Raw genomic sequence first — 19,017 nt, 5'->3', positions numbered from 1 at the left:
CGGAAGTATCCAGGCTTGTAGGCGGTGAAAGAAGACCTCTTCTCGCACGAGCTGACATCCTGTCTTGACCAACTCAAAGTGTTTGGTTTTGACCCTTGCAGACCTGCTTCAAGGCTTCATGGGTGTTGTTCAGTTTCGCTAAGACGGGGCAAGTCCTTGATCATGTAAGAAGGAACCTCGTTGAGTTGGTACATGACCTCGCACACACCATCAATGGATTGTTCCTTAATCTTCCAGAAAGTCTCGGTGTTCTTGCCAGATTCAATCTGCAATGCAAGCTCGGGAGGGTTAGTATGGAATTGGGCACAGAAGCTTCAAATGCTCTTTCTTACCTTGTTGCTTTCAACAGCCGATTGAGAATCTTGGATCTTGGTCTGGATGAGAGACACCAAGGCCTTCTTGAAGTTGATACACCATTCAGGCTCATCACCAGAGACAACCAAAGACAAGAACTCGCCGGTCCTCTTCTCGAATTGGAAGATGGTGGGGATCTCCAAGTATTTGGCGTACTCAGAAGGCACCGAGGTGAACTCGGGCAGTTCCAAGTTCCTCCAGTTGGTTTCCATCTCGCTTCCTCTGCTTTGGAGCTTGTCGTTGACGCGGACGTAACGAGCCTCCTTGACAGAGAGAGAGAACTCGGTGGAGCTCTGGACGGACAAATGGATTTGGGACTCCAAGCCCAAACCGGAGTACTCGGCGGCCAAACCAGGGAAACCGGTCAATTGACGAGAATTGTACTTGAAGACGTAGGTCTTGCCGGATTCCCAATCAAAGATGGATCCCTCGGAGCCAAGACCTCCACGAGGGGAGGCGGCAGCCAGACCTACGGTACGTAGAAAACCAGCTTCCAGTTAGGACTAATCATTACTGTATGTTAGGACAGATCATGGGGACTTACCAACAAGGCACAAAACAGCAACCAACTTCATTTTGTGAGGTCAATGTGATTCGATGATCGAATGCGATTGCACTGCCTTTGGATGATGTCTTCGGGTCTTTTATACTCAAATAAAAGGAGGTTGTTGCTACATGGATGACTATCTTCATGAATTGGGTTTTTTTTCTTTGCCTCGATGTCAGCAAATCCACTTGATTTTTTCCTCTCAGAAGTTTGTGCACACGTAGCCTTTGCTTCTGGACCAACTTGAAATTCTCGTCACGATTTAAACAAGAGTTTTGGACTCTGTTGTTTGTTGTTGCTCATCAAAATTTACGTCAATTATTTTAAATTTAGATATCATCTGCATTACGAAAAAGAAGGAAAAGTTCCGGACTTTTGATTCTATAGCCTTTAGAAATTTGTTTACTTCCTGTAATGTTCATTGGTTTGGGTAAAATTTTGGAACGATTGTCTTCGTTAATTGCCGGCTTTGCGTATCCAATTTCATGTAATATATAGTACTATCTTTGCACTTTGTCGAAAAAGGGTTAAAAATAATTATTGTACTGCATTCGACTAATCCTTGAATATCAAAGTTTCTTTCAGATGTTTAGTATATGCTTTGTTTAAAAGGCCATATTTGCATCCCTTCCACTTGCCAAAATGAGTCAAACTCTGTGATAGTGCAATGTAATGTGGCATGAAAGTTTTGGGCCCAGACAAACCTCACCTCCATTTTTAATTTGTAATAATATGATTCTTTCAATAATCAGTGTGGGCTAGTCAACTTTGTTCATTTCTTGTCCAATAAAAATGCATGAAACATAGTTGGTCCAAACATTTTCAAGTCACGGTGCCCACACAAGAGCAATGGTTTCGAGTTTGCAGTTGGCGTAAATTTTTCTAAAGTCGGTGGCAGTGGTTTTTCAGGTTTTATAGATTCTAGTATAGTTCTAGAGCAAAGTTTTAGTGACCAAAATATCTTTCTAACGACTTTATAGTTTCTATCGCCCAGCATCTGACAAGCCTTTCGTGCAATTAATGATGTCCAAAATGTTATTTTTTCGGAAGCCATACGAAATTTAAATATGATTGTTTTTTCCTTGACGAACGATTCTTCAAGACCATTTTTGTTAATTAGGCAATTGTAATAAGCTACAGAGTGGTCGAGCAAAAGTTTGCTTTTTGAAATTATGCATTATCACCATTTTTGTTTCACAAGTAGTTAAATTTCTGTATATTCGGTGTGTAAAGACCATCTGAAAACACTTATAAATTCTACAAAAGATATTTATGTATTGCGTTTTAGGGATGAAAGGCACTTATGAGACCTTTTTGTCTAAGATTTAGCTTTAATTCCATGATGATTTTTCTTGCCCTATACATAGATTTCTAGAAAACCTGGGTGCCGCACAACAAAAAGAGGGTGACCCATAAGGGAGAAAGAGATGGCCTCTCTGTACTGCTCATTGAGCACCCTTAACATCTTTTTCAGTGTTTTTTTTCTTCATTGAAAGTACTGAAATATGAATGGCTATACGTTGATAAGATAAATGACCTATTTTCGGTCCGCAGTTTCATTTTACTAGTTTTTTTTTTTAAATAGTTAAGAATGTAGTTTTAGCAAATACCGATATTGGTTGGCTCAACAGGCTCTCCCTCATTTAAAAGATTGACAAATGCAAGATAAAGGTTTGAACGAGCACTTATCGACAATTGTAAAGGTGACATACAATACCTAATAAAATATTTGCTAACCTCTTTTTTAATATCTTCCCAAAAATGAGCAATGCTTCTAGTAACATTAGCTTAAAGTTAAATTAAACTTGAAAAAGTAACTCTACCCATTCTTCTTCGAAATTAAAATCAAATTTATATAATCCCAAGCAACTGTATCAACCAAAATCGTAAATGAATTGAAAATCAATTACTCAACATCCAGATGAAGTCTCCCTTAATAAGAAGCATCAAATGTTGAATTGAATAGGAAGAAACATAACGATAAACTGCGAAATCAATTTCATAAAAAGATGATGAACCTTTTGATATCGAACTAAAATCGATATCGATATCGATATAATCGGTGAGCAATACGTTCTGCAATCAAAAAAAATTATAGAACAGTTAGGGCTGGCAAGGCATTATGCAATCGTTTATTTTATGAGAAACGAGGTTCAAGAGCATTTAAACAAAATACAAAAAGCTTTTCAATCTGGCTCCTTCAGGACCAAAAAGTTTAAAAGGGTCATTTCTCTGTCCATAATGAACCGATTCAGTTGAAATGAAAAACTTGTGAAATTTTTCAACTTAAACTATAATCAGCCCTGCTCTTGGCGTTCATTTATGTCTTCAGATGATGACGGAATACAGCAATATTGTTGAGGCTGAATAGAGAGTTGAAGCCCCTACAGGGTGTGGGTGAGTGTGACCATCAAGGCTTTTTTGGAGCAGAATTTTGTTTTGCAGGCTTTTGCTGTAATTCGCGGCGAAATTGAGTAAAATAACACTGCCTGATAAAGAGCAATATTAGACTTTTGGTCCTTGATCAAAAATGGTTTATGCGTGGCCATAGAATAGTCCTTTGTTTTGTTAGTTGTGTGGACCAGGGCCCCCTGTTGTTTGAATAGAATCACTCTGCCTTTGGTTCCCCGCCACTTCTAGCTTCCAATTAACAATTCTACTTGTCATCATATCCATGTGGTTGACAGCAGAGAGACGTAATTTGATGATTTGTCCAACGGGAAACTTCAGCATTTCGATCTGACCCGCCACCACCCATAAATGCCATTCTGGATTTCCTTCTAGACGTTTTTTACTCCTCGTGAGAATCAAAAAGTCTGTAAAAGTCCACAACAACCTATTATTTAATTCAACAATCATTTTTACTAAGCTTTTTCGTGCTAAAAAATGCACTCCAGCTTATCCCAGTGACCTTAAAACCCTCAGATGCAGGTAGGTCCGCGCGGAGGAGGACAGCAAAGGCTTCCTGATTTGGCATTTGCCGGAGTTAAAATCAGGTTCTGAAGTGTTATTTTTCATCATTTACTTTCTGTCCAACCCACATCCGTTCCTTTGTTTTCTGTTTTGTCTCGCTAGCTCATTTATCTCCGGATTTAGAACAAAAAGAGTCACCAGTGTTGTTCTTTCTGACGCACCGGATATATTTAAACTTTACACTAACATGGAATGAAGACGACATGGTTCTATAGTTTCAAAAGCCAATTTGATTTGCTTTATTGCACTTTACACCCAAAAAAATGCACGAATAACGTTGACACAGAAGCTTTTCCGGTACACAGACCAACAATCACAAATCAATCTTCACTTGGTTCGTTTAGGGTACATCTTGGTGCACAGCTCACAATTCTTCCAATTCAGGAACAAAGTTTTTCCAGGCGACGCAACCTCGTATGTTTGGGTTCTTTTCACTGGTTTCCAACCACCGATGACTGTAGGACCATTGGTATGCCATTTGGTGGTCGCATACCTCACCGGAAAACGAGGGACCTGCATCCGGATGCACAATTGAGGGTCCTCTGAACCAACATCAATCTCAGCCTCTAGATTCAGCTTGGCATGACTGGTCACCTCGTGTTTGATGGACATCTTCGAATCTTTGGATTGAGACCAAGGTGCCATGATATTGGCCTCACTGGAGAGAACAAGGGCAGCAGAGTTCTCCACGACTGCCTGACAAGTTTTGTCCCACATCGATATTTTGGCCTAGAATTAACAAGAACGATTGAATCTTATCAAATTAATAAACTAATTCACAGAAAGAGCTTTATAAGGGAGTTAAATACATTGTATTAACACTGAGACGTGTTTGCATATTAGCATAATTCAGTTAAAAACACTTCAAGAGATGCCGTTTCATCACTAACGTTGAGAACGCAAGCTTTTTGTATGGAAGGCAATGAATATAAGTCCTACGAGATTTAAGAATATTCTAAATCTTACTGTTTAGGACAGAGCTTTTTTATGCTTTGATCTTTTTAATATGTCTTTACATTCATTACTTACTTGTCCAGAGAAATCGTAGGATAAACAACTCTGAGTCTTCGTGTCAAGAACCAGCCCATTGCCAAGGTGTACTAATCTGGCATTGTTATGAAGAAGTTGGGATCCCTGAAAGTATGGAAGGTGAACTTTCACAACAATAGAGCTGTGATACATTTTATAAAAAAGATGCAAAGGCAAAGAGTAAAGATTGAAGGAACTATGGTTTTTACAAACAAAGCAAATTCAAGCAAATTCTTCGGTATTGCTAGAGACATTCCTAAATGGAAAAAGTAATGTAATGAAAACTTGACGAAGGTGAAAGCCGTAAATTTCAACGGAATCTAGACCCAAGTCTTTAATATCATGGTTTGTTGCGCTAGAATGACAATTTGCACGATGCACTTACAAAGTGAATCCACTTCATTTCCATGAACAGGATCAATTGTTAGGGATAACCAGACCAAAACCTGTTTGTCTCACACATAAAACAGTGACATTCAAAACATATTAACCGACATCAAAAAGTTAAATAGAGGTTAGTGATGAATTAAATGATTTATCTCCTGACTTTGGTTCCGAGTATGTGGTATATTCATGCTCAATAAGGTCACTTCGCTACCTTTACGTCTATACATTTTTTTTCCAGAATAATTTCTTGACGTTCTTTGAAACGAGGGAATTGCGATAAGAAACTTCATTGGACTGCTATATTGTGAAAAATGAAAGCGTTCCAAGTTATTGAATCTAATTCAAACAAATATTGACATATTTTCTTGAGGCATAACATAAATTAATTATGAACTACATAAGCATTCCACAAAACCATTTGTTTCTTTTGGTCTCTTTATGTTGAATAGTGCCTCTCTGTGATTGCAGCTTCAAATTAGCAAATTTCTCCTTATTCTTACAGTGAAAAAGTGTCTCAACGGCCTCTAAGGGCGTGTCTGTCTAGCTCCAATTAAAAGAAAAGTAATTGGTATTCCAACTACATTTATGAGGTTGCAAACGCTTGCCTAAATGTATGAGTTACCTTTAAGGCCGAGGTCTTCTCTTCAGCCTTTCCCGACCAATATAAACTGATCAGATCACTCATGGACTCGAAGAACACAAAGGGCCGGAGGGAGTTCCCAAGAATGGTTAACTCCATGCCAGCAGTGGCCGCTCCCTCGTCATCAGAATTGGCAGAGTCCATGAAACTTGAGAGCCCGCCCGCAAATATGTCCAACTGGAAAACAAATCCGGAAGAAGTGCAATTGCCCATGAGCAAGTCACAAAGATGTTGACAAATATGATGGATGCATAGAGGTTCTATTTCTCATGATCTATTGGACCCATGGTTTTTGGATGGTTGTGAAGCACTCATTTGTTTTCAAAATACATGAACAAAATAGTTTATCACAGGGAAGCTATTTTTATTGACTTTTCTTTTGAAATGGTTTTTTCTAAAAGTTTATGGTGATGACTAGGGTATTCAATTCATGCGAATAAAATTGTTAAATACAATAAAAGTGCTTCAAAAAGGGCAACAAATGGTCAAGAAATGCAGATTTCGCATTTGAAATTTTTATTCTTCTCAAATATCCTCAAGTTGAGCTCAGAAAAAAAATCTATCGGTCACTCAATGGACATCATTCTACAAAACTAAATTATTTAATGTTTACCCTATATCCAAAACCATGCAGATTTACGGACATAAAATTATCAGGACGAGCAAGTTAGCCCGAGATTGAAAGTATTAATGATTCAACTGGCATTATAGTGCGCAGAAAATTGCAATGCTTTGCTCACCTGCAAGAGTTTGGCTTGTTCCTTGTCATTCCTTAAGGTGACCTCGAAATTGCTCCGCTTCAACAACTTTTTGGCAATTTCCATTCCGTAAGAGAATGTGGCGTTTCCAGATAAGGTGGAAGCCAATGTTCTACTAAATGTTGACGACATGCCTCCATTGGAGAGAAGGTTCCAATTGATCTTTTGGTTGTTAACATGATCCCTAAAGTAGAGTTATACATGCTTAATCAGAGTGAACTTTGTCGTTGTTTTTGCATAATTCACACTGCGCTTCAATGCAAATATAAAAGCAGAGCCCATACGATGCACAAAGCAATCTTCTCTTCCACACATCTATGGTTCTGTGAACGTGTCAAATTGAGCAAATTTCTCTTTATTGACGCAAATTTAGCTTGAATAGACCCTAGAAAAATTGGTCATAAGCGGGGTCGGACAAATAGTTGATGGTTTTAGTCAAAAAATACTTCTGCCACTGGGAATGGAATTTCCAGCACGCCAAGACAAAGGACTTATTGTTTTTGATTATTATCATTTTCACGTCATATTTAAACCCCCAACAAATTCGAGTGGGCAGATCTGGTTAGCCCTTGAAAATAGGTTTGATCAGGAGTTTTGGTCCAAAAAATTGTTCAAACCTGACATAATAGGTGCTACTGGATCAACACCTAGATACATACATACTCGCTACGAATGTTAAAGGGGACCAATTAAAAAAAAACACCAAAAAGAAGAGTGGTAGACTTCCTTGTTCTAACTGGCTTGGAATTTGTAAGTAAGTAATAAAAATCAGTCAAAATAGTTCACAAGAATATTTATGTAATCACATAACTACATCTTTCTTGAAGAGCGTGGTTTTGTCTGGGAAAGAAGCCCCGAAAAAAAGTTCAAAAACATAATCAATAAACGAATATTATGTGTACTAAGGTCGCTTCGATTCGGTATTTCAAAAAAATTTCAAAAAAGCAATCTCCTACAATCATTTGTCATTAGTTCAAACCGGTCCGCTTATGATTCTTTTTTTCTTCTCACTTTTGCAACTTTTATGCCACTTTAAATGAATTTACATTCACTCTTTTTTGCTTGGCTATGAGTACGAGAATAACTACTTTTGTCAAAAAATTATCACATCAGTTCATTGAAAGCTCTTCCTTACGTGGCCCACAACTAGAAGTGGGAGTACTTTTACCAAATATTTCGACCAAGAGGATTATTCATATGTTCAGACCTTTTTTCGACATAAGAAGCGGGCCCTGTTCACGCAATTTTAGCACCATTGGAGGTCACATTATTGAATCACAATTTCCTTGCAGCAATTGTTCAAAGTACATGGTTACTAAATAAGTGCTTCAAAAAGACGTTTCATTAAAACTTACAGGATCAGTTGGGCCAAGTAAGGATCACTCGTGGCGTATTCCAGTAACCGGTTGGTGATGTACAAGGATCTCTCATCAGAGCCATTTGTGTCTAACCCGCTTAAAATTTCACGGAAGAGGTTGACCCCTGGTTTCATTTGCAATAGGACTTCTGCACTTGTGGTTCGAATTATGGAATCTGCTCGAGGGTCTTGGTACAGAGTCAGCAGAGTGGTTTTGACCCTTTGGTCCATCAGTGACACTGGCATCACTTTCAAGACCTTCACAGCTTCTATGGTGATCTTGGTGTTTCCGGAGTGAAGAAGATCCAGCAAGATAGGGATGCATTTGGAGGACCGGAGATTCTTCAAGGCTCGGGTGAATTGCAAATAACAAGGCTCACTTTTGCAAGTCTTCATGGACTTGGCAATCCATTGGAAGACCTCATCAGCCACCTGAACAAATTACATCATATGAATTAGACACATCTAGGAACGACATGATAGTCAAAAATCGTTGAAGCTAAGCCACATCTTCTGGCGCTTAAGCTGTCTTTTCTGAACAATTGGAATGAAATGCCTGGTTTTTGTGCAAGAAAAATTTGAAGTGCATACGGGTGCGATGAAAAACCTGATTACAAAAACGTTACCCCCTGCGTTCTCTTGAACAAGCGTTGGGTGAAAAGTGCAAATTAAGTTTTGCTTCACTAGTATACCTCTGTTCCTGGAATTCTTCGAGCCAATGTTCCCAACGTGAGAATGAGGGTCTCTTTTAGGACTTGCTTCGATTCCTTAGTTTGTTGAGTGTACTTCAAAACGTCTGAAACAAGCACTGATCATGTACCACAGCTTATTCAAAGATTATTCAATTTCAAAGATTACCTTTCACAAAAGACTCTCGAGGTTTCGTGACTTGGCCAACAGACCAAAAATAGCGCTCCAACAGTTCCAAGTTTCCAGCAGCAAGCTCCTTAGCAGCTTCATATGCTTCCTGAGAACCACTTGCTCCCAAAAGGTCCATCATTTGAGGCCTGGCACAGATTTAGGGTTACACTTAACTCATGCTGACATCATATATCTACATGCTCACATGATGTCCTTCCAGGATTTGTCACTCAGAGTGGAAATCAGTTCAGTTCTTGGGAGTGATTCTATCACAGGTAGGATGCGCAGGAAGGCCATAGCTGCAGATTCTTTGGCTAAAGCATCAGACTTCAAAGATCGTTTGAACATTGACAAGAGATTCTTGAACTGAAAACAATATTTGTTTTTTTACAATCAGTCTTTGAAAACCACTACATATATATACATAAATCCGCGCGTTACCTTGATGTCTTTGGGTGGCACAGGCTCAAGCTCACTACTGAGGGGCATCGGAATTAATTTTGGTCCACCGTTTTGCACCAAGACGATTGCATCTTTTACATTTGCAGCTTGGATGATCTGTTGTGGGCTATCAAGTTGTTCTGGGGAAAATCGAAAAAGAGATCTTAAACGTATTAAACTACCACGGGAATGTTCACAGAAAAGACAACACACTGTACTTTATAAAGTAAATTTAGATAATTTTGCCTATACGGGATATGCTTTGAGGTTGTAAGGTAAACGACCTAAAGTATACTACTATTGGCCTGATTTGATAGGCTAAAATAAGAAGGGTGTCGTCATAAGAAGCACCATGCATGAAAAATACATCCTTCATCTTCAAAAGATAAGGTTAGGCTGATAGATTTCCATTGAACCTTTGATAGCTAGATTCAAATATTTATGTTGGCTCAAAAATATATGTCTTTTTTGCCACGTGTTTAGCCTGTTTCAGCGCTGTTTTGGAGCTAGTGCCGTTGAAGGGAATAGTGCAACTAGCACGCTCAGGGTATGAAGAAGTAGCTTCAAAACTACACTGTTCCCTCTATATTTATTTTCTTTGTGAAATGATAACCAGCTCAACTCTTAACTATGCTTGAGAGAACCTCCATTATAGCCTCTCAAATATACATTAGGTTATTGAGGATTTGTGATTGTAAAAGCGACTTATTTCGGAAAAATGAGACAGTTTTAATGCAACCTTTTACTTCTTGCAATACCACTCATCAATGTCATCCAGTGTATGGCTATTTCTTGCCGAGCAAGTTTGGTAAAAGCTTACCTCCACATGCAAAAGTACTGCTTAAAGCTAATATGGTAAAGATCTGGGCTCTGAGCCCAGTTTTTTAACGCGTAGGAGTGAATGTGAAATCGAGAAAAGGTCATACGTAACTACATAAGTTGGATCTTTTCTCGATCTTAGATTCACTCCTTGGCTTTAAAAAACGTGTCAAAAACAATAAAAAGAGAGGGAAATATTGGCCGGATTTGAGTTTTCTATTTGATGTTTGGGAGAACTAATGTGTCTCTGTGCAGTTTACTAGAACCGACCGGAACCTAGGTGATGAAGTTGAACACAAATATGGAACAAAGTTGGGGCCAAAAGATAAACAAATCATTTCTGAATTCACATTGTGCCTCTCAATGCGGCTTTATAACTCATTTCCTCTACTTATCACCAGATCTAGAGACAGGAAAAACATTTTGTGCAAAGAGAATGAAACTATGTAAGACCAGTATTTAAATGAGTGAAACAGACAAAGCTGGAATTTCTCTGAATTGTTTGTAAAATGTGACAAGCACCACCCACTATCTTTGTGAATTAACTTGAATGAAGTTTTACTCACTTCAAAAACTTGGAATAGTATTATAGCTCATCAAAAATCATTGACCATTGCTACATGAGCAAACATATCTAAAGACCTTTTGCCTTAGGATCAAGGTGAACAAATTCCTTTTCATAAGTCCACAGGACTTTATTGTATGGCTGTTGTGTGTGTACACATATGTGAAACTGAACATGCCATCTTCAGCTTTAAACCAAATAACTTGCCCATTATCATGCAACAAGCTATTGACCCATTGGTTCCTTTTAGCCTGTGGCTGGTTTGGCTTGGTCTTGTTATGTTGATAGTAATAGAGGTGGGGCTTCATGAAAACTGTCAGGGTGTGCATCAAACCATCCATCCAATGTAATGCCACGTTTTTGTAATCACGCAACTAAAGTACCAAAATCGGACTCTGAAAGTCCGTTTGAATTACTTTGGGAAGATGATAGATGAATTTTCTTTTTCCTTTTTTATTTTTTGTGGACTTCCTTACCGCTACCGGGATTGGAATCCCAGCACTTCAAGACGAGAAGATTATTCATTTTACTTGACTTTAAATATATATCATTTGATCGACCAACGAATTGGAGTTGGCAGACCGAGCTAGTCCTTGAATTTAGGGTTGATCTGGAATTTTAGTCAAAAACTTGTCCAAGTCTGACTTAAATTCTGCTACTGGATCAACGCCTACATAAGCCCTCCGAATATTAGAGGGAAGCAAATTGTACCATGAAGGAGACCGAGAAAGAAGAGAAGTGGACTTCATTGTTCGAACTAGCCGGGATTCTCGAGGGCTTGAAGATACTCTCAAAATGCACATTAAGCCTCTGTGGTCACTAGCATTGACCCTAAATCCTGGGTTGGGACAAAGCTCATGGATACTTTTGCAGACGCACAGTATCAGATACCTTTCGTACCTTCTCTGAATACTGTACAATCCCAATTTTTTTAGTCTCTCCCAATACGAGAGCTCTCTCATTCCTGTGATGTTCCTAGTGAAACATCTTTGGACTTGTTCGACCTTTTGCAAACCTGTTGAACTCATTGGAGCCCAAATGGGTGAAGGGTATTGAATAATTAGAATTTGAAAAATGTGTTTGAATATGCCCTCTATGTTGATTTTATTTGCACCTTTTGTTAAACTTGCGGTCCTTTTTGCACGTTTAAGCTTATTCTATTGGGTCATTTTGCCTCGTAAAGGCTTTGGCGTTTTGCACTTTTTACCCTTCCCTAATCATGAGAGGAGTCCTTCTCTTACCTAGTGTGTGGCAAAATGAGGTTTCGGTGCTAAAACTACGGTTATGGAATGAAAACCGATATGTAATGGACTATATCATTATTGGAAAACATTGACAATGTCCTACTTACCGGGCGAGGGCGAAGCTCACCCCACCATCCTTTGCGCACACGAATCCAAATAACGACATATTTCGGATAAGCCTAAAGTTTGGCCTAAGCATGTGGTCTGTCATCTCATCAAGTGTGAAATGAAGCTCGGTTAATGTCTCACAGAGCATGTTAATGATTTCTCTGGATATCTATCGTGACTAGTGTTTCATTTTATTCAATTAGTCATATCAGGACAGTGGAATCTTCTAGACTCACAGTTTTCATTATCTGTACTTTTTTTTTATTCGTGACTCGTTGCGACGAGGTTAATGGTTTCAAAAAAAGTCCTGCGTTCAAACCGCCAATTTAAAAAGGTAACTCTGAACACAGTTTATCCTTCAGAAACCAGACAAAACCTGGCTAGATACAAGATGAGAAAAACAGTTATGGAAAAACGAGAGAGAACCCCTGTCCCCCAAAACAACAATATTTTGCCCAAAACAAATGGAAGGAGCAAATGCGAAATAGATTCGCATCCTGGAAATTTTCCAATGAAAAAGAAAAGGAAATTCATATCGTTGACCATATTGCACTTCTCATCAAGGAATATCCTTATTTCTTATATATTTAATAAAACATCTACAAATCTATTTCTTTGCAAAAGTGGACAGCCTCAAATTTTCATGCGGGCTTTTCACAGATCTCCCTAAATTCAATACCATATCGCACATATGTCTTTAATTTCAATTGGATAATATCCTGACTTTTGCGATGCTTCTTTCGAGATTCGGCAGTATGAAAAAGGAGTGCATGATATTTGAGTCCGTCCCTGAAGCTGTTTAGTCCTGCATAAAGGACTTCCAACATCAACAGGAAGTGAGCCCCGCTGTCTAGGGGGAGTGTAATATTATATGGCCCTCAAAATCTAACCTAGATCTAGTTGCAATAAACAACTGTTCAACCTGACTCGGGTTGAAAAGCGTCTAGTGATTTCGGAGTGTCCTGGCTTATTTTCAAATCGAAACGAACATTTGTGCGCTAGGATTGAATCACTCAACATGGCTGCATATTGCTAGAGACATCGAACATACAATGTGTCTGTAGTACTACTACTGCTGCTTCAGGTGATTAGAGGTCGAATTCAAGTGTGATAATCCATATCAAATGACTTTGTTTGAATACAGCAACAATGGTTCCTTTCAAGAAGAAATTAGTGAAGTTTTAGATAAAACCAGGACACCAAATCGTGTGTGTGTGGGCTAATTTAGCAGACTTTCTTTTTAACATTTCTATTTAAAACAAAGTTGTGTTAGAAGACAATTGCCAACCGGTAAAAGTAATGCTTAGTTAAAATAAAGAGCTTTGAAGTCTTATCCATAGTTATGATTTGCTAAAGCATTGATGCGATATTTTACATTCTAAACCAAAACTTGTAGAACAGTGGTTTTTCAAGTAATATTGTGTTGGAAATGATGATTGCAAAAGTGGTGGCGCGTTATCAATCAAAAAGTAGATAACCTTGTGTTAAATGATGATTTACATGTCATATATGTTCGGAATTTTATACATAGAAAATTTGAAACGTCTCCCAGAAGAGCTAGTGGCTCTATCATTGTGTCACAATATTTGGTCAACCAATTATTCATGCAATAATCTCTTGATAAAGTCTGGCATCTAAGAGCGTATTTTCTCGTTTCTGCGTCTGTTTGTCCGCATCCAAACGAAGCAGAGGGCGCTTCCTCCGCTTAATGAAAAGGACAATTCAGACAAAGTTTCAGTGCACACCTAGCGTGGTGCTAGTAGCGCCCTCTAGTGGAGAACAAACCCTTATTTGCTCTCTAAAGCCAACGTCTGTACGTCGTATAGAGCAATGATAAGGAAACCGCACTTGTTTGGGCTTGTTGCTCTAGTTTACTAGAGGTCCTTGCTATCTCAAGGCAAGCATTCAAAGTTCTGCTGATTCCACAGTTTTAAGAGTCCTCAACATGACCCTTGATGTGCCAATGTCATGCTGGATCACCTGAACACCTATGAGAGAGCCAAATACAGCGTCCGAATTTCACCCTTGAACTCGATGCCAACCCGATGGGAATCCCCTCCTGGCATTTGCTCCGATTCCCGAGCTCAAGAATGCTTCTCACTCATTGTTGGCTTAAGGTAAGACAATATTTGAGTTGTGTTTCCTATTGCTATTCGCTATATTCCGTTGATTGATAATAATGGTGGCATTGCCATCAAAGTGCAATCATTGATGTGATCCTCAGTCTTCAGCAGAGGTGGGCGGGGAAGCGTGAAACCTTAATCATTGATTTGTGATTCATAGAGTGGTGCCAAAAGCTTATGATTTGAAATAAGCATTGAAATGTTTTTTTCCAAACACGTATTGTGATTCTTTTTTCCCATCCAAAATTGAATAAAAAGGATGGAGAATGATAGGCTCCAATAAGGTGTTATCAGACAGATTTGCGCCATGTCCAATGTGTACTTGTTGATTTAGTCAATATGCATGTAAAAATGGAAATTTTGCAACGCGATTTCCAATGGTCTCCAAAGAAGGTAGGTAGAATGTGGGTTACCCTAATCGACCTGAATTTTACTTTTGCACTTATTTTTCAACTTTAATAGCGATAATAGAAAAAAAACAATAAAAAAACTAGCTAATGGTAATTTTTTTTCAAGTTAACTCGTGGTGCCATAAATATTACCATTTTCTAACAAATATCAATGATACCTGATACATGAGAGAAAATCCGTGTTTTTATCTTTTGAATAAGATTTTGAGTTGTTCGTTATTCAATCCTTGCTTTGTGCTATTTTTACCTGACGGGTTTCCTTGGAATGCCAGTTTGGGTTGAACTTTTGATAAAACGGTCAAAACGGTGGAGACCGTAAAACACTATTTTTTGTCTCAATAGTGCCAAATTATCTCTTTTCCCAGATTTTTACTGATCAAAGCACGTTTGGCCTAAAGAAAAGCAAAATATTTAATACACAGATTGAGATTTCTGTAGAGCAATGCATCGCTTTCATGAACTTCCTGTATGTTAGAATCATGGATAGTGACATTTGAATCCAAAAACAAATAAAATAAAGTGAAATCTCGTTACAAGAACTTCGGTGATAGGAGCAATCCTGATGGAAGCACCATTTTTGTTGAACCTGATGGTTTTTATTTGTGAGTAACTTTGGTTATAGGAATCAATCCAAGATACAACATCCTGATATCACAACCTTTTTTGAGAAAATGCGTTGGGTTTTTACGACAAATCTGTGCTTTACTCCTCAAAGAATCAAATGAAAAAGATCTCCTTGGAGGTTTAATCATTTCTTGATTAGCCACATATTTCAAGAAATTGTAAGCAATCTATATTCTTTCGGCTAAACAGCAAAAAATATGCATTTCTTCAATAAACAATAAAACACAGCAGTATGAGGATTAACATTGCTTATTGCACGCATTACAGTCATCACTTCATTATCATAACCTCCCAGAAAAAGCAAAGTTCGGTTATAGGAACAATTCGGATATAAGAAACATTTTTCGGAATTGCTGGAGGTTCTTACATCAGGATTTCATTGTATTTCTGGCATGAAATACACTTTTCACCTAAAGGCCATTTTTTTTGATTCATCAATACAGAAGTCCACCTACAGCTCAAAAATAATCGTTTTTTTCCTTCTTTTGCAGTGTCTTCATTTGCTTACTATGTCTACTCTGTATTTCTGCCATCCATTACTATTGCTCCCTTAAACGCCAAGAGAAATGTCATCAAAGCCGCCGCAGTCAAGAACAAGTGAACAGTGAGCAAATCTTCGAGGATGTGGTGGCCACTCCTGGATCGGTCCCTACCACACCCTACTTGGTTTAACCATGAATTTTATACTTATTAACTAAAACTCAACCTCCTGTGATGACATGACACTAGTGCCCATACATGACCCCGTGAGAAGACTTTATTACTAATAAATAGGCCTGGCCAAAATATGCAGATCAGGAGCTACTTTTTTTTCAGCAAAATGCCGCAAAAATCACCCAAATTTGTCAAAACATTGCCGAAAATATACAAACTGAAACTAATGCAGGAGTGCGGCAAGGGGATACTTTGCTTTTCATTTAAAAAAAGTAAAATGAAAAGCTTTATCATAAAAATATGCACATATGTATTCTTTCACGACGCATCATCATGATAAACAAATTTAGAATGCAATTTTTTTCCGTAAGCATATTTTGCAATGAAATCAATTTGCTTTCCAGCTTTGTGAAAAACCTCGCTGTGATTCAAATTCTTTAAAGTTTGCCTTTAGTGGCGATCAAACGGATAAAATGATTTGATTACACATTGATACTTTGGACCCTGTTTAACATTTGATATCTAATCAACTGAAGTATGACTATGATATAATAATAGAGGTTTGAGGTCTCAAAGTAACCACGATTAGTCACCAAAAATGTCAGTGGATTTTCTGTCACTAGCTATTCCATGAAATCACCTGTCATGTATTCATTCATAGTTATTATCAGTAAACTGAAGGAATGTGGCCAATGTGAGAAGGAGAAAAACGGAAATGAACTGGTCAGTGCCCTTTATCATCAATGATCAGAGCTATGTCAGTAGACGAGATGCTCTGAATATCAAAATGCATTTGCTATATATTTGTCCAATAGTTGATGCAATAGCCTTGGTTGCAAAAATTGTAATATGGCGCGGCCTATTTCAGCTCATATTTGCTACATTCAATTTCTGCTACAGCTAATCACGACTAGGCCAAGCATATTGACGCTTACTACTGCCTGATATTGGACTTTCAGAAATTAGCAACTTTACCTTGTTAAGCCAATGATCAAAAAGGAAAGAGGCAAATGCTTTTGATTGTGGTCGGGTGAAATCAGGTTTACATGTTTAAAGAATTGATCTCACGATAAAACTTTCCCCCTATTGACCTAATTCCAGATAGATAAAAATACTAAGTTTTCAACTTCAAATTGCTACGCTTGTATAAAGGAATTGTAATGTGATACCAGAATCTACTGATGCAATTGAAAAAATTGACAAATGGAAATATATGGTAGTAAAACGTACAAGCTATATTAGCAACAAATTTTGGCCGGCCCCAAGTGTTACCTTCGAGATGGAGATGTTGGGAGGATTGGACGATGATGCCAATCTCTCTGAGAGAGCTCACTTCACTGACGTAGACTTCCTTGGCCTCACAAGACTCCACGAGGTCATCTTGGAGTTTGTAGTGGAGTCTCGAGAATGAATCCGTACTCACATCCAGTATCGTCTCTTCCCGAGCCAAATCTCGTCCAGTGGGCGATGAACAGCCCGATTTGGCCTTATGCACTCCATGACGATCGGGTATGTACTTGACTTGACAATTTCCGGAGGCATCTTGCTCGGACCCTTGCCAATGTCCTGTTTGATACTGGAAAGATCATCTTCGCACTCGATCATTTGAGTTGTGACAAATTATTGGAGTTTGGTATTACCTGGAAGAGTGATGCCACGCCCCGTTGAAAATTCATGGAATTCACGGGGGTGTCACGTGAGGTGTAGAAGCCTTGGATCTTTCCGTATGAGATTTGGATGTAAAAGGTACTTGAGAGGGTATTTGAGAGGTCAAAAGTAGAGCTGGCCTTGGTGATGTTGGCCATGGGATTGGATATCTGTGAAACGAAGACGAGAAATTGTGTTCGTATTTGGCTTCAGAGTTATTTCTACGTATGGCAACCGACCTTCAACGTTTGAATTTATTGTAGGCTTTAACTTTTCTTACTTTGAAAGACTGCTCCGGCTTATTTGTCGGGAACAAGTAATGGTAAGATTGTTCATACGCTTGAAGCTTATATTAGAAAAAAGACATTGCAAGAGCTCTGATTTTTTGTATCGGTTGCTTGTGAATTTTATTACCTGGCATTGAATAAGTTTGGTTTGAGGGTTGACTGGATCTTGCCATATTGGAGCAACCAGGACATTGGCCCGAACTCCTAAGGCGAGTTCCCGACCCGCGGGCTCAAAGTTGTTCTGAGCGGAGCATTGGCGTTCCTGGCCAATTTTCTTCGCATTCACCTCGGTATGAGTGGCATATTTATAGATATATTGGGTCCCAAGGGCAAACCCATTTGCATTGGTAGTATCAGTCACTAATATGAAAGAAGATAGGCCTTGGATGAATGACAAGGTCGTGACCACCGCACCAAGAACTCCCCATGTGGTCATGTTGGACGCGGTGGAATCGGTGGAATATTCTCATTGGAAACCTAGTTGACTACAACCAACAGTGACGCCAGACAAATCGGTTCTAAAGCCAGTTGTGATTTTAATGGTCAAGAAGAGCAAATCTCGTTGTTGTTCTCCAAGGAGCCATCCTTGCTCCCTTTTTTTAAAACAAACTTATCGTGGACCGACCGCGGCGACGTTCCTACACGTCACTCCCACAAACCGAAAATTGTTGTTTTCACTGAATTCGCTGAAGGATTGTAATATAGCACACTGTCTCTAACACTATGTTATGCATCTCAACCGGTCCTTTAGGATTTACGTTCGACAAATCTCCAGATGAATCACACGTCAACCATCGCTCCACCAAGCAACCACTTGAGAGTGGAAGTACATTTTCTTACAGGCCTTCTTCCAACCAACGAAGGTAGTTTTCGCAATATCGGTGCAGTCCACCAGATTCTCTTGCTTCATTCAGGCTGAGCACACATTCCCAGGTAAAGCGGCTCACCTTTCCGTTACAAGGCATTCAGACTTGGTATGTCAACGTCTGAACATCATTATCTAGTCATAAAACCCTCCCGTTAACTCACCGGCAATCGAGATAATTGAGCAGAATATTGTCAAGCCAAAGCAAATGAAGCAAGTCCTCATTTTCTTGGATTCCCCCAAAAGCACGCTATGAAATTTGATCGTAGCAAAAGAGTGACGTGTAAGTAAGCTCTTCGAACGCCAACATTCAGCTGAAAAAAT

At 38.8% G+C, this 19,017-nt stretch overlaps 3 protein-coding genes across 6 annotated transcripts; 1 reads left to right on the top strand and 2 right to left on the bottom strand.

The window, feature by feature from the left end:
* Positions 1 to 98: 98 nt before the first annotated feature.
* Positions 99 to 1,055, bottom strand: LOC131891491 (vitellogenin-like). Its single transcript, XM_059241084.1, has 3 exons — positions 899 to 1,055; positions 333 to 823; positions 99 to 266 (listed from the first exon to the last, which is right to left on the bottom strand). Exons 1-3 carry the CDS (start codon positions 927 to 929, stop codon positions 117 to 119), a joined length of 672 nt encoding a protein of 223 aa, XP_059097067.1. The 5' UTR covers positions 930 to 1,055; the 3' UTR covers positions 99 to 116.
* A 3,026-nt stretch (positions 1,056 to 4,081) lies between these two features.
* On the bottom strand, positions 4,082 to 19,011 carry LOC131891465 (microsomal triacylglycerol transfer protein-like). 2 transcript variants are annotated; one of them, XM_059241055.1, is made up of 13 exons: positions 18,858 to 19,011; positions 17,956 to 18,188; positions 17,535 to 17,711; positions 17,167 to 17,470; positions 9,348 to 9,487; positions 9,112 to 9,272; positions 8,904 to 9,052; positions 8,738 to 8,841; positions 8,044 to 8,477; positions 6,671 to 6,872; positions 5,913 to 6,107; positions 4,904 to 5,008; positions 4,082 to 4,603 (listed from the first exon to the last, which is right to left on the bottom strand). In XM_059241055.1, exons 1-13 carry the CDS (start codon positions 18,916 to 18,918, stop codon positions 4,202 to 4,204), a joined length of 2,667 nt encoding a protein of 888 aa, XP_059097038.1. In that variant the 5' UTR covers positions 18,919 to 19,011; the 3' UTR covers positions 4,082 to 4,201. The 2 variants fall into 2 exon arrangements, with proteins under 2 accessions (XP_059097038.1, XP_059097039.1); XM_059241056.1 differs by lacking the exon at positions 18,858 to 19,011 and having other exon boundaries at positions 17,956 to 18,300.
* Positions 12,211 to 16,034, top strand: LOC131891467 (uncharacterized). 3 transcript variants are annotated; one of them, XR_009374404.1, is made up of 3 exons: positions 12,211 to 12,417; positions 14,012 to 14,200; positions 15,732 to 16,034. XR_009374404.1 is itself a non-coding variant. In XM_059241058.1 (2 exons), exons 1-2 carry the CDS (start codon positions 14,052 to 14,054, stop codon positions 15,910 to 15,912), a joined length of 330 nt encoding a protein of 109 aa, XP_059097041.1. In that variant the 5' UTR covers positions 13,699 to 14,051; the 3' UTR covers positions 15,913 to 16,034. The 3 variants fall into 3 exon arrangements, 1 of the variants encoding a protein (XP_059097041.1); XR_009374405.1 differs by lacking the exon at positions 12,211 to 12,417 and adding an exon at positions 13,043 to 13,167; XM_059241058.1 differs by lacking the exon at positions 12,211 to 12,417 and having other exon boundaries at positions 13,699 to 14,200.
* Positions 19,012 to 19,017: the final 6 nt, after the last annotated feature.

The sequence above is a fragment of the Tigriopus californicus genome, chromosome 12 (assembly GCF_007210705.1).
Source record: "Tigriopus californicus strain San Diego chromosome 12, Tcal_SD_v2.1, whole genome shotgun sequence".
Classification (NCBI taxonomy): domain Eukaryota; kingdom Metazoa; phylum Arthropoda; class Copepoda; order Harpacticoida; family Harpacticidae; genus Tigriopus; species Tigriopus californicus.
This window is presented reverse-complemented; position numbering and strand designations above follow the sequence as displayed.